The sequence below is a fragment of the Lissotriton vulgaris genome, unplaced genomic scaffold (assembly GCF_964263255.1).
Source record: "Lissotriton vulgaris unplaced genomic scaffold, aLisVul1.2 SCAFFOLD_907, whole genome shotgun sequence".
Classification (NCBI taxonomy): Eukaryota; Metazoa; Chordata; class Amphibia; order Caudata; family Salamandridae; genus Lissotriton; species Lissotriton vulgaris.
Genome location: NW_028242560.1, coordinates 245,530 through 272,603, shown reverse-complemented (window position 1 = coordinate 272,603; position 27,074 = coordinate 245,530). Strand labels below are relative to the sequence as shown.

General features: G+C 43.8%; 1 protein-coding gene across 3 annotated transcripts in view; it reads right to left on the bottom strand.

The window, feature by feature from the left end:
- The window catches only part of LOC147668909 (uncharacterized), a 275,754-nt gene that overhangs the window by 14,962 nt on the left and 233,718 nt on the right, over positions 1-27,074 (bottom strand). For all 3 annotated transcript variants that reach the window (XM_086948354.1, XM_086948352.1, XM_086948353.1), the window contains exon 6: positions 22,119-22,214. In XM_086948354.1, the coding sequence (XP_086804480.1) occupies positions 22,119-22,137 (19 nt within the window). In that variant the 5' untranslated portion in view covers positions 22,138-22,214. The remainder of the gene's footprint in view (positions 1-22,118; positions 22,215-27,074) is intronic.

The window sequence follows — 27,074 nt, the reverse complement described above, 5'->3', positions numbered from 1 at the left end:
AGTCAGGAGCCACAGGAGGAAGTACACCACTAGAATAACTTTCTTCTGCATTGGATAAACTTTTGAACGGTCTTCCTTTTGAAGAAGTTTCAGAAGTCGATTCATGTAGTGTTAATGCTTATTCTATTTATTTAATCTATTTTGAAAGGACTGGCTTTAAGTATATGTCCACTTTAGAGCACTAAACTTTTCAAAACCAAATAAGCTTCTCATGTGGGGTCAGCTGCGACAACGAGTCCATAAGCTGAAAGTACCTAGGGTCCAGCACCATCTTAGCCAACGTCCAGAGCCCCCACCACATTGCCTCGATCCTTGCGGCCCAAGGACATTTGGGGGCCTTTCAGGGCTTACACTCTGGCTAGCCGCCCAACTGCCGACTCAAGTTGAACAGGGCATTGTTCTGGCTGGTGTGGGATAAATACTCTTTGCACCACACTCAGCTATTTTGTTACCGCCTACAGAATTGCTTTCTTGAATGCATGTATGTGCCTGGTTTAGATTCATTGGCGGGAGGGATATGCGGCAGGCAGTTGGTGACAACCTATGTATGGAGCATACATGCCATCTGGACTACACCATCACCCCCTCACACCCCACACCCCCATACCCTCACACACCCCCTCACTCTCCCACCCCCTCACCCACCCTCTCACACCCACTCACCCTGACCCCCTCTCACCCACACTCAACCTCACCCACCCTCACACACCCTCAGCCTCACACCCCCTCACCAACCCCCTCACTCTCACACCCCCTCACCCTCACACCCCCCCTCACCCTCACACACCCCCTCACCCTCACACACACCCTCACCCACACACACCCTCACCCTCACATACCCCCTCAACCTCACATCCCCTCACCCCCTCACCCACCCTCACCCCCTACACCCTCACCCTTCCATCCCCTCACCCCCCCCACCCACCGCCCACACCCTCACCCTCACACACCATCTCACCCTCACTTTCACACACCCTCTCAACCACCCTCACACCCTCACCAGAATAGCATAACAAAACATAGCATAGCATAACAAAACACAGCATAGCATAACAAAAAAAAAGCATAGGATAGCAAAACATAGCATAGCATAACAAAACAAAGCTTAGGATAGCAAAACAAAACATAGCATAACAAAACAAAACATAGCATAGCATAGCAAAACACAACAAAGCATAGCACAGCATAACAAAACACAACAAAACATGGCATAGCATAACAAAACAATGCATAGCATAACAAAGCATGGCAAACCAAAACAAAGCATGGCAAAACAAAGCATGGCAAAACAAAACAAAGCATTGCAAAACAAAACAAAGCATGGCAAAACAAAACAATGCATGGCAAAACAAAGCATAGCATAACAAAACATAGCATAACAAAACAAAGCATGACAAAACATAGCATGACAAAACATAGCATGACAAAACATAGCATAACAAAACATAGCAACACACAACAAAACAAAGCATAGCATACCATAACAAAGCATAGCAAAACATAGCATAGTGTAACAAAACATAGCATAGAATGACAAAACACAACAAAACATAGCATAACATAACAGCATAACAAAACATAGCATAGCATAACAAAAATAGCTTAGCATGGCACAACTAAACATAGCATAACAAAGCATAGTATAACACAACAAAACATAGCATAGTATAACAAAGCATAGCAAAACACAACAATACAAAGCATAGGATAGCAAAACTAAACATAGCATAAGAAAACAAAGCATAGGATAGCAAAACAAAACATAGCATAACAAAACCTAGCATAGCATAACAAAACAAAACATAGCATAACAAAACAAAACGTAGCATAACAAAACATAGCATAACAAAACATAGCATAACAAAACAAAGCAAAACACAACCAAAGCATAGCATAACAAAGCATAGCAAAACAAAACATAGTATAACAAAACATAGCATAGCATAACAAAACCTAGCATAACATAATAAAACAAAGCATAGCATAACAAAACAAAGCATAGCATAACAAAACATAGTATAGCAAAACATAGCAAAACACAACAAAACATAGCATAACAAAACACAACAAAACATAGAATACATAACAAAACAGCATAGCAAAACATAGCATAACAAAAAACAACATAGCACAGCACAACAAAACATAGCATAAAAAAGCATAGTATAGCATAACAATACATAGCATAGCAAAACAAAGCATAGCATAATAAAACACAACAAAACATAGCACAGTATAACAAAACATAGCATAGCATAACAAAACATAGCAGAACAAAACACAACCAAACATAGCACACATAACAAAACATAGCATAGCCAAGCATAGCAAAACATAGCATAGCATAAAACATAGCATAGCATAACAAAAAGCTTAGCATAGCACAACAAAACAGCATAACAAAGCATAGTATAGCATAACAAAACATAGCAAAACAAAGCATAGCATAATAAAACACAACAAAACATAGCATAGCATAGCAAAACACAACAAAGCATAGCATACGAAAACACTACAAAACATAGCACAGCATAACAAAACAAAGCATAGGATAGCAAAACTTAGCATAGCATAAGAAAACAAAGCATAGGATAGCAAAACAAAACATAGCATAACATAAAACAAAACATAGCATAACAAAACAAAACATAGCATAACAAAACAGCAAAACACAACAAAACAAAGCATAGCATAACATAACAAAGCATAGCAAAATAAAACATAGCATAGTATAACAAAACATAAAAAATAGCATAGCAAGGCATTGCAAAACATAGCATAGCATAAAACACAACATAGGATAGCATAACAAAAAGCTTAGCATAGAACAACAAAACAGCATAACAAAGCATACTATAGCATAACAAAACATAGCAAAACAAAGCATAGCATAATAAAACACAACAAAACATAGCATAGCAAAGCATAGCATAAGAAAACACTACAAAACAGCACAGCATAACAAAACAAAGCATAGGATAGCAAAACTTAGCATAAGAAAACAAAGCATAGGATAGCAAACAAAACATAACATAACTAAAAAAAGCATAGCATAACAAAACAGCATAGCAAAACAGCAAAACTCAACATAACAAAACATAGCATAACAAAACAACAACACATAGCATAACAAAACATCAAAACACAACAAAACATAGCATAGCTCAACAAAACACAACAAAACATAGCATAGCTTAACAAAACACAACAAAACATAGCATAGAAAAACAAAACATATAATAGCATAGCAAAACATAGCATACCAAACACAACAAAAAATAGCATAGCATAACAAAACATAGCATAGCAAAACAAGCATACCATAACAAAACAACAAAACATAGCATAACAAAGCATAGCATAGCAAAACATAGCATAACAAAACATAGCATAACAAAACACAGCATAGCATAGCATAACAAAACAAAACATAGGATAGCAAAACAAAACATAACATAGCATGCACCATCACTCAGCAGCACCACAGCATCACTCAGGGGCGCCACAACATCACTATGCGCTACCACAGCATCACTGAATGCCACAGCATCATTCGTTCGCCATCACAACATCACTCAGCCCCACCACAGCATCAATCTGTGCAACCATTCAACAAAACCTCGTTCAAATATGTTCTCTCAATGTTTCAAGCTTTATTACAAATGTAACAAAAAGATGTTAATATTTCACTTCTGTTCTGGGATTTTCGTCACAATAAAATACACTGAACATAATCTTCACAAAAGTTATTTACAAAAGTTTAAGCTATTGCCATTATAAATTACAATAACTTTTATTTAAGTATTAATTATAAAAAAACATTATTTGTAATATCAATACATGTAAGTCACGTAAATACAACACATATTACATATTGCATTACAAATGCTATAGGTGTCACATGTGCGAAAGTTACACCTATTCGGCGTTGCTCCATGCACTCTTTGCAGTGCACGTTTCATATATATCGTATTTCTTTCTGTCTATGGACCTTTTGTGTTTGCTGCCTTGCACAGCTAGGTCATTCTTGAGTGTTATGCACTCGTTGTTCAGTGGCAAATGCATCATGGATCTAGGACCTGTTTCTGGCTTTCCAGCCGTCTTCAGCTCGGCTTGCTTGAATCCAGTGGCAAAGTGAGCAAGGGACTCATGGCTTGGCAGTTCGGACTTTCCTTTTATCTATTTGTTCTTTTGTAAATAGGGAGATGTGTTACATTCTACACATGTTTATGGTATTTGTTTCATGCATAGTATGTTTCTTTAAGTGCATGCAGCATGTTTTGTTTTATAAGGGTTCTGTATTCCAATAGAGTTTTACTCATGTATCATTCCATGCTACCAGTCATTTTCATTGATGCCGCTGCCATGCTTAGATTTCATGCTGTGCTGCTTGAATAAAACTTCAAAGATTCAACCTGAATTTGGTTTATTACAAAAATTGGCGACGAGGGCTCCAGCCATTTACAGCACAGGAGCGGAGTTTGGACCCTTTTTACCTCATTTTCTTCATTAGAAAGTTTTTCTTATTTTTTTTTTGATTGCTGTGGAAAACCGTTTTACTTCAAAGGATTTCGTGTTATTTCAAGGTACTGTGGGCTAATCCTATTGTACTGCACGCACTTTGGCTTAATTTTACTCTTATTTGGAAGCGTTGGGACCTTTGGCTACGCTCCATCTTTTAAAAAGACTTACTGCTTCACACGATTCAGCAGTTTCCCTCGCGCCGTCTTTGAAGCCTCACATCGAGCTGACGGTGTCCATTACAATCACGCATTGACGTATGCGTGTTCTCTTTGCCAGCTAAGTTTGTTCCAGCGTGAGCGGCGCACTGACGCATATATCTATGCGTGTCACGATGCTTCCTTTCTGTTGCTGAGTTACCGAATTTCAGCTCGTGGCATTTGCGCGTCCTCTGTTGCTAAGTAACCCACGGCGTCTGACGCATGCATCATTAAGCGTCACAACACGCTTTCCATCACTAAGCAACAGTCATTCACGGAAATTGGATCTTTCGTGTGAGCGCAGATACTTTTCCTCAATCTGACGACGTTGTGTGTATAGCATCGATTTCTCAGCTATTTCCCAACCACGTTTTGATTTGCAATTACTTTGGATTAACATACATAAGACAAAGAACAGTGAGAGAAACACCTTCTTGAACAATTTTTTTTTTAATTGATGTACTTTAAGTTACATAACAGTTCTTTCATATTTATCATTTTTTTATTGGTGCTCCTTATTTTAAACTGTGTTCCTTTCATTTTTTTTTATCTCTCTTTCCAGATTTCGTTATTTAATTATTTTCCTCTCTTACTAGCATTTCTACTAGCCTTTCTTACTAGCATTGTGTTATAATGCAATTTGATCCTCCAGCAAAGTTTTTACAAGTTAAGGGTGATCCTCCCATGCCATGGTCAAGATGGAAGGAGGAATTCTTCAATTATATGAAGGCTATTGATGGAGAACGTATGGGTGCTGAGAGGAAAAAGAGCATTTTACTTCATTGTATTGGTTCTGAAGGCCAACAAATTTTCTGAACTTTACCTCAATCTATTCTATCTTCTGATAGTGGTGATTCAATTAATGTTTATGTAGAGGCACTCAATAGACTAGAAAATAGATTTAAACCTGTAGCAAATATTGCGCTCAATCGATTCAAATTCTATACCAGAGCACAAATACAAGATGAATGTTTTGATGACTTTCTTAGTTCTTTAAGAGCTTTATGTTTGCACTGTAACTTCGGAGCAATGTCTGACGAAATGATTCGTGATCAGATTATTGTTCATGTTAAGAACAAAAAAATCCAAGAGAAATTGTGGTGTATTGGTGACCCTAAATTAGAAGTCAAAGTCAAAGTAAAAAGATTTATATAGCGCGCTACATACCCAGAGGGTCTCAAGGCGCTTGAAGGAGGGTGGGGAATTACTTGTCGAATATCCAAGTTTTAAGTTGCTTTCTGAATGCTAGGTGGTTCTGAGTGAGACGAAGGTGAGTGGGGAGTGAGTTCCAGGTTTTAGCTGCCAGGTAGGAGAAGGATCTACCTCCCATGGTGGTTTTGTTGATGCGAGGTACGGTGGCAAGGGCTTGGTTGGAGGATCGTAGCTGGGGGGGGGGGGGGGGGGGGGGGGGGGGGGAGGGGGTGTAGAAGGAAAGTCGTGTGTTGAGGCAATCGGGTCCAAGTTCGTAAAGTGCTTTGTGTGCGTGGGTTAGGAGGCGGAAAGTAATCCTCTTATTGACGGGGAGCCAGTGGAGGTTTTTTAGGTGACTGGAGATGTGGTCTTTACGCGGGATGTCTAGTATGAGTCTGGCTGATGCGTTCTGGATGCGTTGGAGTTTTTTCTGGAGTTTTGCGGTGGTACCGGAGTATAGGGTGTTTCCGTAGTCCAGGCGGCTTGTAACCAGTGCATGGGTGACCGTTTTTCTGGTTTCGGTGGGGATCCAGCGAAATGTTTTTTTGAGCATGCGAAGAATGTTGAAGCAAGATGATGAGACGGCGCTGACCTGTCTGGTCATCGAGAGTGAGGAGTCCAGGATGACTCCCAGGTTCCATGCGTGGTCCGTCGGGATGGGTGCTTTTCCAAGGGCCTCTGGCCACCAAGAGTCATCCCAGGCGGAGGGGGAGGTACCTAAGATAAGGACTTCTGTTTTGTCTGAGTTCAGTTTCAGACGGCTATGCTTCATCCACTCGGCTACTTCTTTCATTCCTTCATGTAGGTTGGTTTTGGCGGTGTTAGGGTCTTTGGTGAGTGAGAGGATCAGTTGAGTGTCGTCAGCGTAGGAGATGATGTTGAGGTTGTGTTGGCGTGCGATGGCCGCGGGGGGCTCATGTATAGGTTGAAGAGGGTGGGGCTGAGTGAGGATCCTTGTGGTACGCCGCAGATAACTTCCGTGGCCTCGGACTTGAATGGTGGGAGGCGGACTCTCTGGATTCTTCCGGTGAGGAACGAGGTGATCCATTCCAGTGCTTTTCCTTGGATTCCGATGTTTCTGAGGCGCTGTAGAAGGGTGCTATGGCAGACTGTGTCGAAGGCTGCGGAGAGGTCAAGGAGGATGAGGGCGACTGTGTCTCCATTGTCCAGTAGAGTTCGAATGTCGTCTGTTGCTGCGATGAGGGCGGTCTCCGTGCTGTGTTTGGCTCGGAAGCCGGACTGTGAGGGGTCGAGGGATTTGTTGGTTTCGAGGAAGGCGGCGAGCTGGTTGTTGACAGCTTTCTCGATGACTTTGGCTGGGAATGGAAGGAGCGAGATGGGGCGGTAGTTTTTGAGTTCGGTGGGGTCAGCTGTGGGTTTTTTCAGAAGGGCGCTAAGTTCGGCGTGTTTCCAGCTTTCCGGGAAGGTGGCGGAGTTGAGGGAGCAGTTGATGACGTCTCGGAGGTGTGGTGCTATGATGGAATCTGCTTTGTTGAAGATGTGGTGAGGGCATGGGTCTGTGGGGGATCCTGAGTGGATGGAGTTCATCAGGCGGATGGTGTCCTCAGTGGAGATTGGGTTCCAGTCGTTAAGGATGTTCAAGGGGGGTGAAGGTACGGCAGAAGGTTGGGTGGGTTGGTCTCCGGGTTGGTTGTCGAAGCTGTTGTGGATGTCTGCGATTTTGTTGTGGAAGAACGAAGCTAGGGAGTCGCAGAGGGCTTGAGAGGGGGTGATGTCGTTGGAGTTGGCTGAGGGGTTGGTAAATTCTTTGACGATGCTGAATAATTCTTTGCTGTTGTGGGCATTGTTATCTAGTCGGTCTTTAAATGCGGCTTTCTTGGCAGATCGGATTAGTTGGTGGTGTATGCGGGTGGCGTTTTTGAAGGCGTCCCTGGTGCTGGTGATTGGGTCTTTTTTCCAGGCCTTCTCGAGGGAGCGACAGAGTTTCTTCGATTTCTTAAGATCATCGTTGAACCAGGAGGCGTTTTTGCTGCCTAGTTTGATTTGACGTTTTTTCAACGGTGCTAGGATGTCAGCGCTGTTTGATAGCCATTGGGTGAGGTTAATGGCTGCTTGGTCGGGGTTTGAGGAGTGGACAGGGGTTTTTTGAAGAAGCGATGAGGAGATCTGGTCGATGGTGATTTTGTTCCAGTTTCTTCGCAGATAAGGTTGAGGATGGTTGTGAGTTGTGGTCTTATTGTAGATGAAGTGAACGCAGCTGTGGTCCGTCCAATGTAGAGTTGTGGTGTGACTGAAGGAGACATGTTTGCTGGAGGTGAAGATAGGGTCAAGTGTGTGATCTGCGATGTGGGTGGGGGTGGTGACGAGTTGTTTGAGTCCGAGGTTGGCGAGATTGTCCAGAAGGGTGGTGGCGTTGCTGTCATTGCTCTTTTCCAGGTGAAAGTTGAGGTCTCCCAGTAGAATGTATTCCTCGGAGGGGAGGGCGTGTGGGGTGATAAAGTCAGTGATGTCGTCGCTGAATTGTGCACGGGATCCTGGAGGTCGGTAGAGGAGGGTGCCTCTGAGTGTGGTCTTGGGATCGGTGTGGATCTGGAAGTGAAGGTGTTCGGCGCTGGTAAGGTTGACGTCTGAGCTGGTTGAGATGCGGATGGAGTTCTTATGGACGATAGCGATGCCTCCTCCTGTTTGGTCGGTGCGGTCCTTACGGATGATCTTGTATCCTTCCGGGATGGCAATGGTGATGTCTGGGGCTGATGAGGCGTTCATCCATGTTTCTGTTAGGAAGGCGACGTCGGGAGAAATGGTGTCTAGCAGGTTCCAGAGGTCGATGGCGTGTCTGTGGACTGAGCGGGTGTTGAGCAGGATGCATTTTAGGTGGTTGGAGTCAGATATCTGTTGTGTGTTCGAGGATGAGGAGTTGTACCTGGTGCCGTCGAACTTGTAGGAGTTGCAGGAGAAGGGTCCATGGGTGTGTCCAGGAGCGGCTTGGACGCAGTTGGGGAGACGGCCGGGGTTTAGGGCTATGAGGGTTGTGGCGTCGTATGTAATGCGGGTGGGGTGGGTGGTACGAGGGCCAGGGGGTCTGGCGCTAGGCCCGGTCCAGGCGCGGACGGGCGTAGACGGGCTTACCTTTGGCGCACCTTCGGCGCGACTGGGGCGAGATCGCTGCGAGTAAACGCTGCGCGTACAAGCATCTGTCATATATGGATAGTGTAGGGGGAGGGGCGAGGTAGGGTCAGCTGGGAGGCGGGGCGGAGGTCAGGGCAGGGAGGGACAGCAACAAAGCACAAAATGGCAGCTGGTCAGTAAATGAACCTGAAATGGAGGTACAGCCTGAAACGCGACGCTATGCACAAAATAAACACATGTGTGCAAGCACAAGACAATCCTCCTGGCTGCGCGTTTTAAACAGTGGCACAACGCTAATTAATTACTGTGCACTAAATGGTTCCAAAGCGTCTAGACTATTTCAAGCGATACGAGTATTAATTAATTAATGCAGACGAGCGGCTGAAATGTAATAGAGCTAGTGGGCGCTGCGAGGTCAGTACGGTAAAGGCGCGCTGCGTTTACACAGCTGATGGAAAGGATATGCTTCTGGGCGCTGCGAAGTCTCTACAGTGATGGCGCGCAGGCAGTCAGGGCAGTGCAGAGAAACAAGCACTCATTTTTCAATACTAATAGCAATAGTACCAATTCTTCTAATAATTCATTTTCATGCTACAGATGTGGGAGTAGATCTCATATTGCTTCTTTTCGGGGTTGCCCTGCTATTAATAAAGAATGTAACATCTGCAAAAGGTTAGGGCATTTCAGCAATGTTTGCAGGGATAAACGTGTTAATTATCAACCACGTTTTGGGCTATCACGTGTATCTAACAACAACAACATTGCTCCTACTAAAGTTTCTTCTGTTAACAATACTGAAGTTAATCAAGAACTTGATAGAGGATATGTTGTTTCAATTGTCCAAAGAGGTTGTGTGATGTCATGTAGTAGGAAATCACCCAAATGTATTTTTTCAATTTTTACAGTAGAAATTGAACTCATGGTGGACTCAGGATCGCCTTGGACTATAATTACCAGGGAATATTTGAATGAAAAATTATTTGAAGTGTGTAATATTTCTAGTTTGCAGCATTCTGATATTTTAGCTGAGAATTTTAATGGTAACAAGATTGACATTGAAGGTTTCCTGGAAGTATTAATGTTTAGAGGCAGATTAGCTCAGATTAAGTTATATATTGCCATAAAAGGTGTTAATGTTCTGGGTTGGTATGATCAATGGCAATTGGGCATTACTTTAAATCCACGTGCAAAAGATCCTGTTTCTCTGTGCAGTGAACAGGATATGGTGAACGTTATTAATCCTATTACTGATGGAAAAAATGACAGTCTATTGGAGTAAAAACATTTGAGAAAGTGTTTTCTGACCAATTAGGTAAATTGAAATATTTTGCACATAAAATAGTCCTTAAGGAAGGGGCTGTTCCGGTGAAACAAAAATTAAGAGGTGTTCCTCTTAGTATCAGGGGGGAGTTAAAAGAGATGTTAGATGAACTATTAAAGGAAAAGATAATTGAACCCATTGAATCATAGGAATGGGTTTCGACCATAGTTCTAGTACGCAAACCTGATCAAAAGTTGAGAGTATGCATTGATTTGAGGGCACTTAATTCCAACATCATCATTGATTGTCATCCCCTCCCCAGTATCAATGAGTTGGTGTCCTTATTCGATGGTGCGCAGATCTTCACTACTTTAGATCTTAGGTCAGCGTACCATCAAATTGAACTCACTGAGGAATCCAAAAAGTATACGGCTTTCATTACACCCATGGGTCTTTTTCAGTACAGAAGGATGCCATTCGGTTTAGCATCCGCTGCCTCAGTTTTTCAGCGTGTCATGTTCCAAATATTTAGAGATCTTGATAACTTTGTGAAGTGTTTTCAAGATGACATTTTGATTTTTTCTAAGAATGAAGTGGAACATGTGTCACATTTAGATGAGGTTTGCAGAAGATTGAAAAATGTTGGCCTAACTCTCAAAGCTCACAAATGCAAGCTATTTAAGAAGTCCGTGGAATACTTGGGACATACTCTCTCTGGGGAAGGGTTAGTTCCTAAGAAATCAAATGTGGATGCCATTCTCAATGCTCCTGCCCCAAGTAATAAGGAACAATTACTATCTTTCTCAGGGATGTGTGAGTATTATAGTAAGTTCGTAGAAAATTTTGCTACTAAAATGGAGCCGCTGAGGAAGTTGTTGAGGAAGTGTCATGTTTTTGAATGGAAGGATGAACAGGAAAAAGCTTTCGTGAATATCAAAAATGATATTGTCATGTCACCCACTCTTAAGCCTTTTAGGATTGGAAAAAAATGTATTATTACCACTGATGCTAGTTTATATGGTCTTGGTTGTGTCTTATCTCAAGCTGATGGTAATGTTGAGTGGAATGTGGCGTTTTCATCGAGGACTTTGAATGAAACGGAACGTAAATATGCGGTTATTGAACGTGAGCTCCTCGCCTGTGTGTGGGCTATTGAACATTATAGAATTTACATTTGGGGAAACAAATTTGTACTTTGAACAGATCACAAACCCTTATTACATATTTTATCAACTGGCGGAGGTTGGAATTCTACGGCAAGAATTGCACGGTTGGCATCTAGGTTACAAGAGTATAATTTCTCAGTTGAATACATACCTGGGAAAAGAAATGTTACCGCAGACTGCCTATCACGTCTTCCATGTGGTAATGTGAATGAGCTTAGAGAAGTTGATTTTGTCTTAAGTATATCTTATGTGGTTTCTTCTCAGTATCAAGACATTACTGAACAGTTGTGGATGGATTGTCAAGCTGCTGATGATAGGTTCACCTTGTTGAAAAAGTATCTACTAGAAGGACGGACAAACAAAGCTAATGTTAGACAAGATTTGCTCCCATTTCACAAAGTGGCAGAAGAATTATTGTGTGATGGTGAGTTTATTTTTAAAGATGGTAAGTGTATTCCACCTTCTGGTGTTCAGGATTTGATATTGAAGTTGACACATAAAACTCATCCGGGAATCTCCGCTATGAAGCGTTTAGTAAGATTATACTTTTGGTGGCCAGGAATGGATAGATTCATTGACCGGACAGTTAGGGAATGCGATGAATGTTGTGCTGGTGACAAAATGCTAAAATTACATACCCCACCTCTTAAGACTGTGAAATGGCCTGATTGTCCGTGGAATAAGATTGCTTTCGACATTTCGGGCCCATTTCAATTGTTACCAGAAACTTCCCGTTATGCGTTGGTAATCATTGATTATCACTCAAAATGGCCAGAGGAAAAATTTGTGGCCAAAGCTACTACTGGTGCTGTAATTACCTTTTTCAAAGAAGTTTTTGCAAGATAGGGTTGTCCTTCTACCTTGGTATCTGATAATGGGGTGCAGTTGGTTTCTTCAGAGATGCAGTTATTCTTGGATAGTTATAATATCAAACATGTGCGTACTTCCCTTTATGAACCCCATGAAAATGGTCAAGTTGAGCACTTCAACAGAGTTCTGAAATCTTTTGTTTGTGATGCCATCAAAGAAAAAGGTAATTGGTTAAACGTCATTAGGGAAAAACTTTGGACATATCGCATAACTCCTCACACCACCACGGAGATTAGTCCTTTTAAATTACTTAAAGGAAGAGATCCCGCTTCAGACATTTGTCCTTGGTGGTTTAAAGAAAAATTTAAAAATCTGGTGGAAAATGAAATAAACAGAGAAGTGGACTCACTGGTTAGAGCAGGCAGACCCTGAAGCAGAGGTCAGACCCGGGACCAGGGTTCAATTCCCGACGCGGCAGGGTCTTGAGCTCAAATGTCCATGGACTCGATAATTCTCGCTTCGGTGCCTGACCTAATCATGGGTTCACACTCTGCAACTCTGGGCATTAAGCTTGCTTAATCTCCACAACGGCCCCCCGCGGCGGGATGCCTGGCTTTCACCTTGGGTATGCCCTGTAGGGGCTATCTCACAGGGAAAAAGCCAGGACGGGTTCCCAAGGCAAGCGCGGAGATACCCCTTCGGGGGTCGATTCTGGCGCTATATAAGAAACATAATAATAATAATAATAATAATAACATTCAGGAGGTTTCTAACAAAATTAGTTGCAAACAGGACAAGTCAGCATTGTGGTATAACAATAAGTGGAAAACAAGGGAACATAATTTGAAAGTGGGTGATTGGGTCAGGATTTTGAAACCTTTCTTGGTTACAAAAGGTGTGAGTAAGTATGGCAGACCTATTCAGATAAAAATGGTTTTCAATAACTCTGTGATTACTCAGGATGGTAAAGTTTGGAATTTGAGGAAAGTTGCAAAATGTCCTATGCAAAATGTTACGCAGGCATGCGAAGATCGCATTCAATATGACAAGTCTGGTCATGTACCAGCATGCGACTGTTACTTCTAGAATGAAAAATAATATAAGAGTTAGAAGGAGGCCTGTTTCCCTGCAAGATTTTGTTTGAACTTTCTTTTATTTAATATGTTCTTTCGTTTTTGAACTTTCCTTTTATCTATTTGTTCTTTTGTAAATAGGGAGATGTGTTACATTCTACACATGTTTATGGTAATTGTTTCATGCATAGTATGTTTCTTTAAGTGCATGCGGCATGTTTTATTTTATAAGGGTTCTGTATTCCAATAGAGTTTTACTCATGTATCATTCCATGCTACCAGTCATTTTCATTGATGCTGTTGCCATAATTGGATTTCATGCTGTGCTGCTTGAATAAAACTTCAAAGATTCAACCTGAATTTGGTTTATTACACATGGCTTGGCAGTTCCGGCTGGACTGTTCACATGAGGCACAGGGTCAGACTGATTTGCATATAGCCATGTCTGAACTGGGGTGGCAGAGTGGGCTAAAGAACGGTGATGGATTAAACCCAGATCTTTTGACTGGGTGTGAGTGTTTGATTGATTCAGATGCTCCATCCATCACCACCCCCTTTTGTACCGCTTTTGGCCGCCAGAAGTGTGGCAGGGTATGCTTAGACGTGAGTCCCTTGCTCACTTTGCCACTGGATTCAAGCAAGCCGGGCTGAAGACTGCTGGAATGCCAGAAACCGGTCCTCAGAAGCTTGTTTCCGGTCCAGGGAAGACATGGCTTGGCAGTTCGGGCTGGACTGTTCCCATGAGGCACAGGGTCAGACTGATTTGCATATAGCCATGTCTGAACTGGGGTGGCAGAGTGGGCTAAAGAACGGTGATGGATTAAACCCAGATCTTTTGACTGGGTGTGAGTGTTTGATTGATTCAGATGCTCCATCCATCACCACCCCCTTTTGTACCGCTTTTGACTGCTTCACTCTGCAGCGCCGCCACCGCTTCACTCGGCAGAGCCGCCACCGCTTCACTCGGCAGCGCCGCCACCGCTTCCCTCTGCAGCGCCGCCACCGCATCACTCTGCTGCAGCGTCACAGCATCACTCTGCTGCAGCGTCACAGCATCACTCTGCAGCGCCACAGCATCACTCTGCAGCGCCACAGCATCACTCAGTGCTTCTTACACTTTTTAATTACAACTTCTTAGCATGCTGCACAGCAGCCACACTTCTCTACAGCACAGCTTAGAAACACTGGCAAAGTCAATAGCTCTACCTAAACACTTAATAGGCACCCCAATGCATAGCCAATAGGTCTCGTCTTTGGGACATTATAAGTGTTTATTTATCCAGCACAATATCCTTCATTAAACAACATCAAGTGTTGCATGGCTAAACACTTATAAGATCCCAAAAGCGAGACCTATTGGCTATGCCAATGCTTGTTTATTTTTTCTGGCGCTTGATCAACTTCAGGGACAAAAAGTTGTTGTTTATCAAAAGGTGTATTTAGAATGGATTGTTGGACTGCAGGTTTGTACCCAGAAATCCGTAACCAGGCATGCCTTCTTAGTAATACGCTAGTATTTACCTCCATAGCTGCGGTGTCAGCAGCATCTAGAGCACACCTTATGGAAGAGTTGGAAATACATTTTACTTCCTACACTAAATCTTGAGCTTTGGCTTTGTGCTCCTCTGGGAGATATTGTAATAATTGCTCCATTTTGTTACAGTGCGCTCTCTCAAATCTGGCTGATAAGCCCTGAGTGTTAGTAATGCGCCAGGGATTGGCCGCTTGTGCTGCTATAAGTTTGCCAGAAGCATCGATGAGTTTTGACTCTTTATCTGGGGGAGGAGCATCCCCCGAAGTTTGAGAATTAGGTCGCTTACGAGCATTAGACACTACCAAAGAGTTGAGTGGTAACTGGCCTTTAACAAATACTGGATCTGTTAGGGAAGGTTTACATTTCTTGTCGATTCTAGGAGTGAGGACTCGTGCACGTAGAGGATTTTTAAAAATGTGGCCTGCGTGCCTCATCATACCTTTGAGCATAGGGAGTATGTGCCTTGACCGGTGTGTAGATCCTAAGGTCTCAAATAGAAATTCCTTCTCTAAGGATTCTTTGTAGAGTCCCACCCCATGGTATTGTGCAGCACTGGCAAGAAGTTCTTGATAAGAGAAATTGTCATCTGGTGGAGATGGCTTGGTTGGATAAAGGTCAGGATCATTATTCATTGGAGGATCAATTGTATAATCAGTCCAAGGATCTACTGGTAAACGTGGGTCTCCCTCATCAGTATCATCTCCGCCATGGTGAGATAATGCAGAGTAATGAGGTGTAATATGTAAAGGATGTAAAGTTGGGGAGGAGGAGGAGATGATGATAGTGGATAAAAAGGGCCAGTACAAATGTTTTTTTTTCTTCAAAGGGATTTTATAATGGCTATCGTCATTAGGAAGCTTGTGCTTGGATGGCGTCTTTGCGTGAATATGTCCTGTTTCAGGATTAATATAGAGTTTCTTTTGCTTGGGATCTGGTTTGGCCGGTACAATGTCTATTTTCGGACCCGAAAATGCCAAAGGGACTTCTTTGGTTTTGGGCATCAAAGGTGTTCGGAGCCAGGATAGAGTGACTTTTCGGCGTGGCAGATTTCGGCTCCAATGGTTGTTTGCTGCTTTTCGGTGTTGAAGGTTTTGACTCCGAAACTACTTTGTGCTTGAAACCGGAAGATTTCGGCTCTGAAGTGGCTTTGGGATGACTCGGTCCCAAGCCGGAAGGCTTGATAATATGTTTTGTTGCCAAGTCGGAGTGTCAGAAACATCGTCTTGGTGCCGACCTTGGCCAGAAGGCAGAGCCTTAGATTTGTAAGGGATGGGTAGACGGGGTGAGGGATCTTCCACACTCACATCACCCTGCCACTGTGGCACATCTTCGGCGCCGAGTTCTATCCCCAACTCTGAATCGGGGTCTGACACGTCGAAGGCCTGTTCTTCCTCAGCCGCTGTGGGATCAGGGTCATCTTGCTTGGAGTCTTCGCCAAAGATATCCGGCGTGTCGTCGATATGCTCGCGCTGCATCTCCCGACGTTGAGTCAGACAGTCACGGAGAGTTTTCTTGAATTGAAAACAATTGCATGCGTTGCAGTCTTATGGAGAAGTGTGGCTCAATGATTAGAGCGGCAGACCCTGATGCAGAGGTCTAGCCCGGGACCAGGGTTCAATTCCCCGCCTCGGCGGGTCTTGGGCTCAAAAATTCCATGGACCTGATAATTCTCGCCTCGGTGCCTATTCCAATCATGGAGTCCCACTCTGCAACTCTGGGCAATAGCTTACTTAATCTTCACAACGGCCCCCACAACGCTAAGGATGCCTGGCCTCCACCTTGGGAGTGCCCAGGAGTGGACGCCTCACAGGGAAAGCCAGGATGGGTTCCACAGCGGTATTCGTACAAGCGCCTTGAGACCCTTGCGGGTGAGTAGTGCGCTATACAGGTATCAATTTACATTTACGTTCTCTATGCTCTGTGGACAAGCACAAGTAACACAATTGGTGCAAGTCGGTACGTGAGTACTTGCCGTGGCACCAAGGTCAGAATTTAAATGGAGTCCGATCCATCGACAAAAAGCATGATCGATGCGGTTAGGCCTGAAGGTCACCTACGAAACTTTACGTTTGGAAATGGAGATTTGGTTGAACGTATCAAAACTCGGAGAAGTGGCAAATGGGATTGAAACAATACAGTCGAGGGTAGAGTGGATTGCGCACAGAGGGGAACCCCAGAAATGATTCCGATCCGGAGCGCAGCAATACACGTCCGAACCAGAGGACCGAAAAAAAACAATCTTATAACGGAGTCGATGACCATGCACACTATCACCGAAAGGAGGAGTCACCGTAACTCGTGACTGGAAAGACTTCTTCGAAGACAAAAAGAAATTGCAAACATCCGGACCCAACACTAGATGGCAGGAGTATGCAAAGCATGTGAGCTACAGCTCACATGCCTCGAACACCCATATTTCTGTGTAGGTATAAATGGTGTGTAGTGAAAATATGGACTTAAAAACAGAATTATCAAAAACGTACTCTTTATTTTTGCTCTTCACAGTTAGTTACTTTTAAACTGCGTTATGAAACTACAAGGGTGATCCATTTCAAATCACATTTATTAAACTTACTACTTTTTCACACTGTATCACAATTGCTGAAGTACATAATTACTGTAATATACAGGTTTTGTTTTAAATGAGTAAAAATGTTGTTTAGCTAAAACAAACAAAATTCTCCTCCCAAAGACACTTTTTACTTTTGCCCTGCGTATATTTTACAATAGTTCAATATATCTGCTGCTCATGCTGAAGATTTCTAGAGTATTCATTAATCCTTGTTGGTTTTTCTTTACTTGTCCATGCATTTTTGTTTTAATAGTATGCGTCAGTTCGTTTAAGAACAACTAAATCCGTAACTCCTGCACTTTTAAGCAATTCCTACATTCACCTTTTTAGGTCCAGCCTAGCGGCAGCTCACATGCACTGCTCGCTCTGCAAGGCATTCTGTATTAGGGTATGTTATGTTAATTATATTTATAGAGCGCAACGTTTACCCAAGGGTGTCCTGCGCCGGTAGCTCACTCTACTGAGACCAAGTTTGAAGGAAGGTGTAGATGGAAAATTCTAAGTGTTCAATAGCCAGGTTTTAAGTTCTTTCCTGAATGCGAGGAGGTCAATTGCAGAAAGCATTACAAGCTTTGGCTGGGCCTGTAATGAAACTGCTCTCCGAACCCCCGCCCCCGACGTAGCTTTCTTCGTGGGTGGTACGCTCACTAGTTTGGCTCCTAGTGAGAGACAAGTTTCTTGAAAGATATTGTGGAGGGATTGGATCTGATCTCAGGAGGCAGGGAGTTCCAGATTCTTGGAGCCAGTCCGGAGAAAGTATGATAGTAGGATTTTTTCTTTTTGAATGTTGGTGGTTTTAAGAGTAGGGTGGACTTACTCTAAGGTTCCGGGCAGAGCCCGAGAGTTCAAGCTTATTTGTCAGGTTGCCAGGTTGATCGGAGTGTTATAATGTTTGTCTTTATGGGTCAGGCAAGCTATCTTGAATCGGATTCGGGCTTCAATAGAGAGCCAATTTAGTTGCGTACGGTCCGGGAAGATATGGTCATGCTATCTGGAGCCCGTGATGATACTAGCTGATGCGTTCAGGGTAGGTCGGAGTGGGGCCAAACTAGCTTTGGGAAGTCCAGCAAGGGTCACCAGGCCATATTCCAACCTAGAGATTACTAAGGATTGAACCGCCGGATTAATGTCTTCGGGGGGAGGAAAGGCTTGATTTTCTTAAGGGGGTTGAGTTGAAAGTTGGCTCCCCTATTAGGTGCACTGATGTGCGCTTGCATGTTTAGGTGTTTACCCAAGGTGATGCCAAGAGATTTGGCAGAGTATACGACATGAGGGGTGCAGTTGAGAGCAGTGAGTTGTTTAAGCCAATCCAGGGTAGGAGCTGAGTGATGGGGGGGGGGGGGGGGGGGGGGGGGAGGTCAGGCAATCAAAAGGAATTCCGTTTTGATAGTATTCAGGTATAGATGGTTCTGAGCTAACGTTGTTCAAGTGCAGCATTACAAGTTTTTATGTCCTCTTGAGAGGAGATCTTCAAGTACAGTTGTGTGTCATCCGCATACATGTGGTACTGAATGTTAGCAAGGTTCAGGATGACGGAAAGTGGTTCCATAAAAAGGTTGCAGAGAGTGGGCGAGAGAGCGGATCCTTCAGGTACTCCTATCGTGACCGGGGTGCTGGGTAGACTGGACACAATACAGGAGGCGGCAGTGGTGGTCTCGCTAGACGCAGCCACGTTATTTGTCACAATAGAGGGGCCTTATTTATTTGCAGTGTTAATCAAACGGGGGTTCAGGCCTACATTCATAGGATGGATTAAACTCCTCTACAGTGAGACCCTGGCCCAGGTTGTTGTCAACAAGATGTAATCTGGGGTCTTTGAACTGGGCCGGGGAACCAGACATGGCTATCCACTATAACCCCTCGCCCTCTCCTTTGAGCCACTCGCGGTTGGATACGCTGGAGCCCTTCTATTAGGTCTCAGGTGGGCGGCGGATTGGGAGGACCGAATATCCTTGTACCCGGACAACATTCCACTGTACTTGGCCTCCCCAAGACCCTCCCTCAAGGTCCTCAACAGCTTTACCAATTTTGGAAAATACTCCGGATATAGGATAAACTGGAGCAAGTCTTTGTTCTACGTCCTGCAAGGGGATCCCCCGTCCCTGCCCTGAGATTGCCCCATACAGACTGCGAAGTAGAGTTTCTGCTACGTAGGTATAGTTTATCACGGTGGACCCCAAACTCATATGAGCGGAACCTACTCCCCCAATGCAAAGGCTTAAGAGGGATGTGGAAACTTGGAAGGCGCTCTTGCTACTAGGATGAGCAGCGTTGTTTAAAATGATGGCACTGCCGCGTTTCCTCCACACATTAAAAAACACCCCAGACATAGTTCCAACTAGATACTTTGGTGAGATAGAGAGTATATAGCAAGATTTATTGTGGGAGGGGAGACCCTTAATAGCCTTTCAGAAACTGGTCCTGGATTGGTACGACGGGGGAATTGGACTGCTCGACATCAAGAGGTATTATTGGGATGCGCACCTGGCGTCGATTACCACTGCACGTATCGACGAGACGAAGACCCGGTGTACAGGCTAAATAAATGGCTACTTCCAGAAGGGGCATATCACTGTGCTCTCTACTCCAGACCACAGGGTGCAACCAAGCACTCCGTGTGGGTCTGGCACATGGCCAATAAAAGCCTGGGCTGGGATAAGAAGCTTGCACAAGCCACCCCACTATGGGAGACTGAACAGCTGGGCACACTAGGCAGACCACAAAGGGGTTTGACAAATGGGACATCATTGGGATCTCAAAAATTGGGGACTTATGGGACAAGGGAGAGGTGGCCACCTTCGCCGCTCTACAACAGAGCCATGAGCTTGCTAACTTGGAGCATTTCCGCTGCTTACAAGTTAGGCGCACATTATTGTCAAATATACCCAGAGGTACCACTTTACCAGACGCTTTGCCACTAAAGGACAGGTTATTGAACTGATATATGCCCGACAAAGCGATATCTCTGACTTATAAAAAGCTGATCAATAACGCTCCGAACTTTCTGATGACACTTAGGCAACACTGGGAGAGGGACGGGCTAGTCATAAATGACGGAGAATGCCAGGAGGCAGTTGCATCCCCTAGAGAGGAGGCGATTTCATCCCGGTTCCGTCTTGTACAGTTGATAATCCTTCATAGAATATATTTCACTAGACCAACTCTAGTCAAAATGGGGAAAGTAGAGGATGATAACTGTAGACGGAGATGTGGACAGCTGGGCTCCTTTATGCATATAATATGGGAATGTGTGCACATTCAATCCTATTGGTTGAAAATTCACGATTACAGGAACAGGGTGTTGGGGGCAGCCTTGAGGTCGGAGGCCAGGAGATGCCTATTGAACATATGGGAACCCACCGATCTCAGCAGCAAAGATAAAATCTGGGTCACACTGGGTCAGATGGTTGCCAAACGAAATATTGCACAACTGTTTGGGGTGGGGGTGGGGGTGGGGGTACCCGCCCAAGGAAGCCTCTTGGAAGGCAGACATGGACATGTGTATTTCCGTGAGAAAACGGTATGTTTCTCCCGGGGATGCCCTACAAAGTGGCCTTCCATTTGGAATAAATGTTATAAATACAGAGGAGATATTTGTGTTCCCCCCATTGTCCCAGAGCCAGAAGACCCAGCTCTCCCATAGACATTGTAAAGTACCACGATTTTCCGTTTTGCACTCTGTAATCATGACGGAATGTGACACTGTTTTCTGCCTTAACTACTGTAACCCACTCAGAGTTTTGTTAACTAAAAATATTTATAAAAATTTTAAAAACTTTCATGAAGATTTGGGGCCACAACACTGATATCATGTCTGGGACCGGGGTCGGTCACAACATGGAGTCTTGTGGTGCTTTAGAACTAACAGCTTTGCTTCTCAATCCCAGATGGCATTAGAGTGCTTCAAGGCGCTGTCACTGCAGGCTTTGGAGTTGTGGTTCGATCTCAGGCACAACAGGCAAATTAGTGCCTTTGTGTCAAACAAATTTGTTTGCAATATTCCCCCAAGGTTTAAACCCAGTAGATTTTGGTGATGAGATTTTTTCCCTTGCACACTGTAGTAACATTGTTGGGGGAAGAAAATCTAGAACATTACAGTTGAGAAAGATGTGCGATAGCTCCAGATCCTCATCTGTTCGTGCAGAACGAATGGAACTGATGGGTGCGCACATGGGGGGGTTGCACCTATATAGGGCTTGGCGTGCCAATTTCGGAGCAGAGCGATGTTGGTGTGGAGCTGCATGGCGCCACCTTTCGGTGCGCTGGGGTACTGCTTCAAATTTCCCGAATCCAGGCTGATGTCTGGATTAGCATGCAGTGTGGAATCTGCCACCAAAAGTCTCTAAAAGACATTGTGCCTCATTGATACTGTAGTTTCAGTTTTTAGGGGACATACCGTCTATGCCTAGCAGATGAGCGGATTGGCAGATGAGCATTACAGACAGGCTAATTCCAGTGAATGGAATTTTATATTTTGCGTTGGTCGATATATTCCAATTAATTAATTCAGGCCATCTTTTTCTAGCTCGGATTGTTTAAGCACTTTTGGCCTCATCAATGCTGGCTCAGATCCTCCTTATATTATCGCTAGTAAATTGTTGAGTGAAAGCTCGCGAGTGATCCCTGGAGTTTCCGTTCGGCAGACTGAAGACAAGTAATTACGATTATTTGTGTTACATTATACATCGGCTGGTTCTCACCTGTGTTCTGGCTCTCCATGCCCAGGTTGTGCTGCACAGGATTGTCATCCCAATAGTGAAGTAGAGAAATTGCAGATGTAAAAACAGGATCTGACCCTTTGGAGTTAAAACACAAAATTATACAATTCAGTAAGAGACACACATCTTTAAGAATCAGTAACAGAAAAATGCAGAAATAATTGTGAAAAAAGAAACCATGAGGAGCACACGATTTGCTGGAGAGGGGAACCAATGAGCCACAAGTCTTATAGACGCTATGAGAAGAGGAACCGTCACATGCATCCGAATGCCGACCCGCACATTGTCAGCCAGTTTCCAAAGGAGCACACGTGAGGGGCTGACTGACAACAGAAGGGTCGGCACTCTAATGCAGGTGAACTTTCCTCTTCTCATACCGCCTCTATGACCTGGGGCTCATTGGATGTAAATGTGCTCATTGAATGATCTCTCTAGCCAGTGACGATTACATTATACATTATACAGTCAGTCCACAAGAGAGTTCGGATCGGCCCCCAGCAGGATCCTCTCCAATGAAGAGTCATAGTTTACAGACCAGAGCCCAGCAGATGTCACCATTCACCCAGATGTTCAGAGAATTTGAAGTGTTGCTACTTTCTGTCTGGCTTGTTTATTTTTTTTATTCAAAGCACAGTTGCTAGAGCATTACATGAATGAACAACAATCCAGTGTAAGCACAAACCACAGGAAGCTGCAGCCACTATAAATTAGGAGCTCAAAATGAAGATTACAAAAGGCAGTGGGCAGCAGATAGTCCTTTGGACGCAACACCGTGAGAGGAGGGAATAAAGAGATATAAATCAGAAAAGCGTATAATGAGGGTTCACATTTTGCCAAATTTTGATACCTAGTGCCTCTTGACATGGTTAGCCCCCTACGTTTTGCCTGCAACATTATATGAAAGTGCACAGGGTCCCTGGCAACCAGGTCCCCTGTGCCAGAGCTCCTTCCCTAAAACTGTACCATGATTGGCAAAACTTAAAGTCTCCCATTAAGTCCTTATTAAATGGTATCCCCAGTACCTAGAGCATGGGGACTGACAAGGGTCCCCTTGCCAAGACTATGCAAACTACCACTGCAGCCTGCAGGCCTTAGGAAGAAACAAAGACGACAAAGTAGACTTGGCACACTGCAGGTGTTCCATGTCAAAGCAGCACTGCCTAAGGTATAGGTAAATCACCCCACTAGCATTCAATACAAGCCCTAAGGCAGGATGCACTGTACCACAGGTGTAGGCATATCTGCAAGAGCAGATATGTCCTTACAACATTTATGTCTATTCTTGGTATTGAAAGTGCCAGGGAAGCCATCGAGAGTGCATGAGCTGGAAACTCAACAACCCTAGTTCCCCAGCACCATGATGGCTTCACAGAACAACTCTTGATAAACCCACACAGATGCCAGTGTTGGAGTTATTAAAACATGTACTCAGAGGGCACTTCAGAGGTACCCCCCTGAAAACCTACCAACCCTAGTGTGGTCTCTGACAGACTTTAGGCAGCATGCCACCACAAGACATGGTTCCCCTGCTCTCCGAGGGCAGAAACAAACCCATCTTGGGAGGATGTGTCACACCTCCTCCCCCAGGATGAGCACAGTGCTCGAGAGGGAAGCTTCAAAGGCTTTTCCGCCTTTGTCATCCGACCCCAGCCTATGCTGCTAGCAGCAGGTGGCTCCCCAGATTCAAACCCCCAGACCTAGTTTTCTTGCAGACGTACCTTAACTCAAGGATATCGACCCCTGGCACCGCTTTACTCACCTGTGAGCAGCGCATCTTCAATCACCTCCAGTCTCTATTGGTTAACAGTGGGCGCTTGACTCAGAATTTGACTTCTGCACTCTGCGCCCCTGTGCAGCTGGTGGTGCTGTCTTGGTGCTAACTTGAAGCTTGTCTAGTGTTGACCACAGACTGCGAAGACTTGATTTGTAAGTAGGGTACTTACCTTCAAACCTGCATTCTTTTTTCCTCCCATAGGTCAACATTGCCGAACTGATTAATTCGGCAAGTGTCAACTTTTTAAAGTGAAAAGCATTGTTATTGAAAAACTTACTTCCCTTTGAACGTACATGTTGGTCTTAAAATGAATCTTAAAAGAAGCTTATTTTTATACAATTGGCGTGGATCTCCTTTTTAATTTGTGTGTCATTTATTAGTCACTGTGTGTTTAAAAATGTATTGCACGCCTCTGTGTTAGGAATAAGGCTGCTCGACCACACTACCACTAATTAAGTACTTTGGGTTTACAATGAGTCCTGAACACTTTTGGGGGAATCTCTGGACTCCTTACACGATTAACCAATTATTGGTATATCACATAAGGAGCCAGCTTCTTACACTTAAGAGTTGCTTTGGCATATTTACAAATTTAATACTAGTAGTTCAACAAAAATAAAGAATGAGGGTCGAGAGATCCAACATGTTTTAGAAACTTTCCACATCTTATGAATTGTCAATGAAGCTTAGTCCCAATATATGTGCTTTACTCGTGGTCGAATAGGAAAACAATGTGGGGAAGGAAACAACGATAGAACCATGGGGGAAGTCAAAGTCGGGGTCTCCAAAAGACTACTCGAAGTGTACAAAATTGTCAAACACAGAATAAAATAATGTTTAACTGATAAAGGACACCGAATAAACACAAAAACAATATATGCAAACATCTATATGAACTTTGGGATGGGAGAAGAATACCTGTGGGCCTGCCCATTCCAACAAACATAATGGAAAGAAGGCTAGAGTGGCATTGGCGGGTATTTGCATTTCCCATAAAGAATAATCCTTTAGAGATACCCATAATCCAAAAATGGTTAGACTCTTAGAATTGATATGTACATCAGCAGCAAAATCAGAAATAGCAGATCTTTGGGGAAAACAATCACCATCCATCAATAACCGATAAAGAAGAATACGGTCAATGATGGTGATGAAACTTGTGACGCAGGTTCTTAGAAATAAACAACAAAGACTGAGTTTAATCTTAACCCGTTCTGTGCTGCTGTCGGCCATTGGCCGACGGCAGCACTACCTCCCCAGTGCTGCCGTCGGCCAATGGCCGCCCGTTTTACGGAAGTGCCGCACTTCTGCAAAATAGTGGCCGCCGTTAAGGCGTTAAAGTTGCTCAGAATCATGGGAGTACTTGGAAATGTAGGACATATGGGTATTATTTAAGCTCAAAAAGAAAAAAAGAGTCTTATTAAAAAGACTAACAAACTGAAAAGCAAAGGGCTGTGATCAAATTAGTACAAAATCTGGGAGAAGCACAGGGAGAGAAAACACAGAATGTTTAATCAAGGGAAGAAAAGTGAAGAGGTTGTATTGGGTTAATAAATTCAAAAGGCGGTTAAGTCCACGTAGTTCTGACAGAGCTAGCACTTGAAAAGAAGACATGGGGAGAAGAACTAAAAGCACAATGAGATTGGAAGCCAATGTATACAGACAAGAAGGTAAAGACGTTAAAAGAATAAAATTAGACCCTGTAAACCAAGCAATAAAAAATGAGTTGGAAAGGAAGGGTGAGTGGTACTCTTTGGGGAAATGACAATATCAGTGGCAACACACAAATGCTATTTGCAGCAGAATTGTATGGAATATGTAGTTGACTCCTCTTGAAATTGTATTATTGAAAAATGCTCAAATTTGTTCTGAGCGGAAAGTGAATAACTGGAGCTAGTACCTAAATTATGCAAAGCAGCACCAGGCTCAATAGATGTTGGTAATTAAATGGGCGGTAAATACCAAAGTAATGAGGCAGTTGGACACGACTCCAGGGTATAGACCAGGATAGTGACAAGTAATCCAATAATAACTGCTGAATCTGTGAGAAAGGGGGAACTGATTGGTATTGAAAGAATAGTTTACCAGTAAAAAAGACATTGATCAAGCATGAAACCTTGCGGTTAACAGTGCAGGAAAAATGTTGACTTCATCCAACAATAAAAGGGAATGCTGAAAGATAACACAAAGTAAAGTAAATGCAGAGCATAACTCCAAATGCTCCTTTTCATTACTGAAACATGGGGCGATCTCTCCTGCGGACCTGACTTCGTCACGGCCACTCCTGAAGGATACTCTATCGTTAGACTGGATAGACCTCCTCCCAAAAGGGGAGGCGGACTAGCTATCATTTACCGTTCAAACCTAACAGTACGAACAGAAACCATTCCCATTTCTAGCTGTGAAGCTTTGTCCTTCTCGATCTCTGTCCCAAACGCACCTCCTTTCAAAGGTATACTCATTTACCGCCCACCAGGACCTCGCAGTCCTTTCCTTGCCAGTTTACCCCTGCTCTTAGAACCACTGGCAGGTGAAAGTCACCACACCATCCTGGGCGATTTTAACTTTCATCTAGAGCTTCTGGACAACCCCGATACTTTTGCTCTTTTATCTGAACTATCCAATATAGGTCTCTCCCAACTGGTCACCGGCTCCTCCCACACCGCGGGACATCTCCTGGATGGCCTATTCTCCAGCGAGACATCCCTAGTGATAAAGGATCTCCTTCCCTTCACCTGGACGGACCATTCTGCCATTCTCTTTAACTTTTTACTTCATCCTATTCCTCCAGGAGCCCTTACTAAACCTTCAGTGAATAAATTCAGAGCCTGGAAAAGCATTGACATTCCGGCTTCTCAGTTATCACTCGCGTCCTCACGACCTCCCACGACGGATGACCCTGAATTAGGTGCCAATAACTATACTACCTGGATTCGAAACACTGTCGATCATACAGTGCCACTTAAGAGACACTCCTCCAACAGAACAACTAAGTCCTCACCTTGGTTCAATGATACTCTAAGGCTAGAAAGACAACAGTGTAGGCGTCAAGAACGCAAATGGAGACGTGATTACGACCCTGAGCAAAAAGCCCTCTATAAATCCATACTGCTGAAATACAAACAATCTATTATTACTGAGAAAAGTAATTTCTACACCAATCA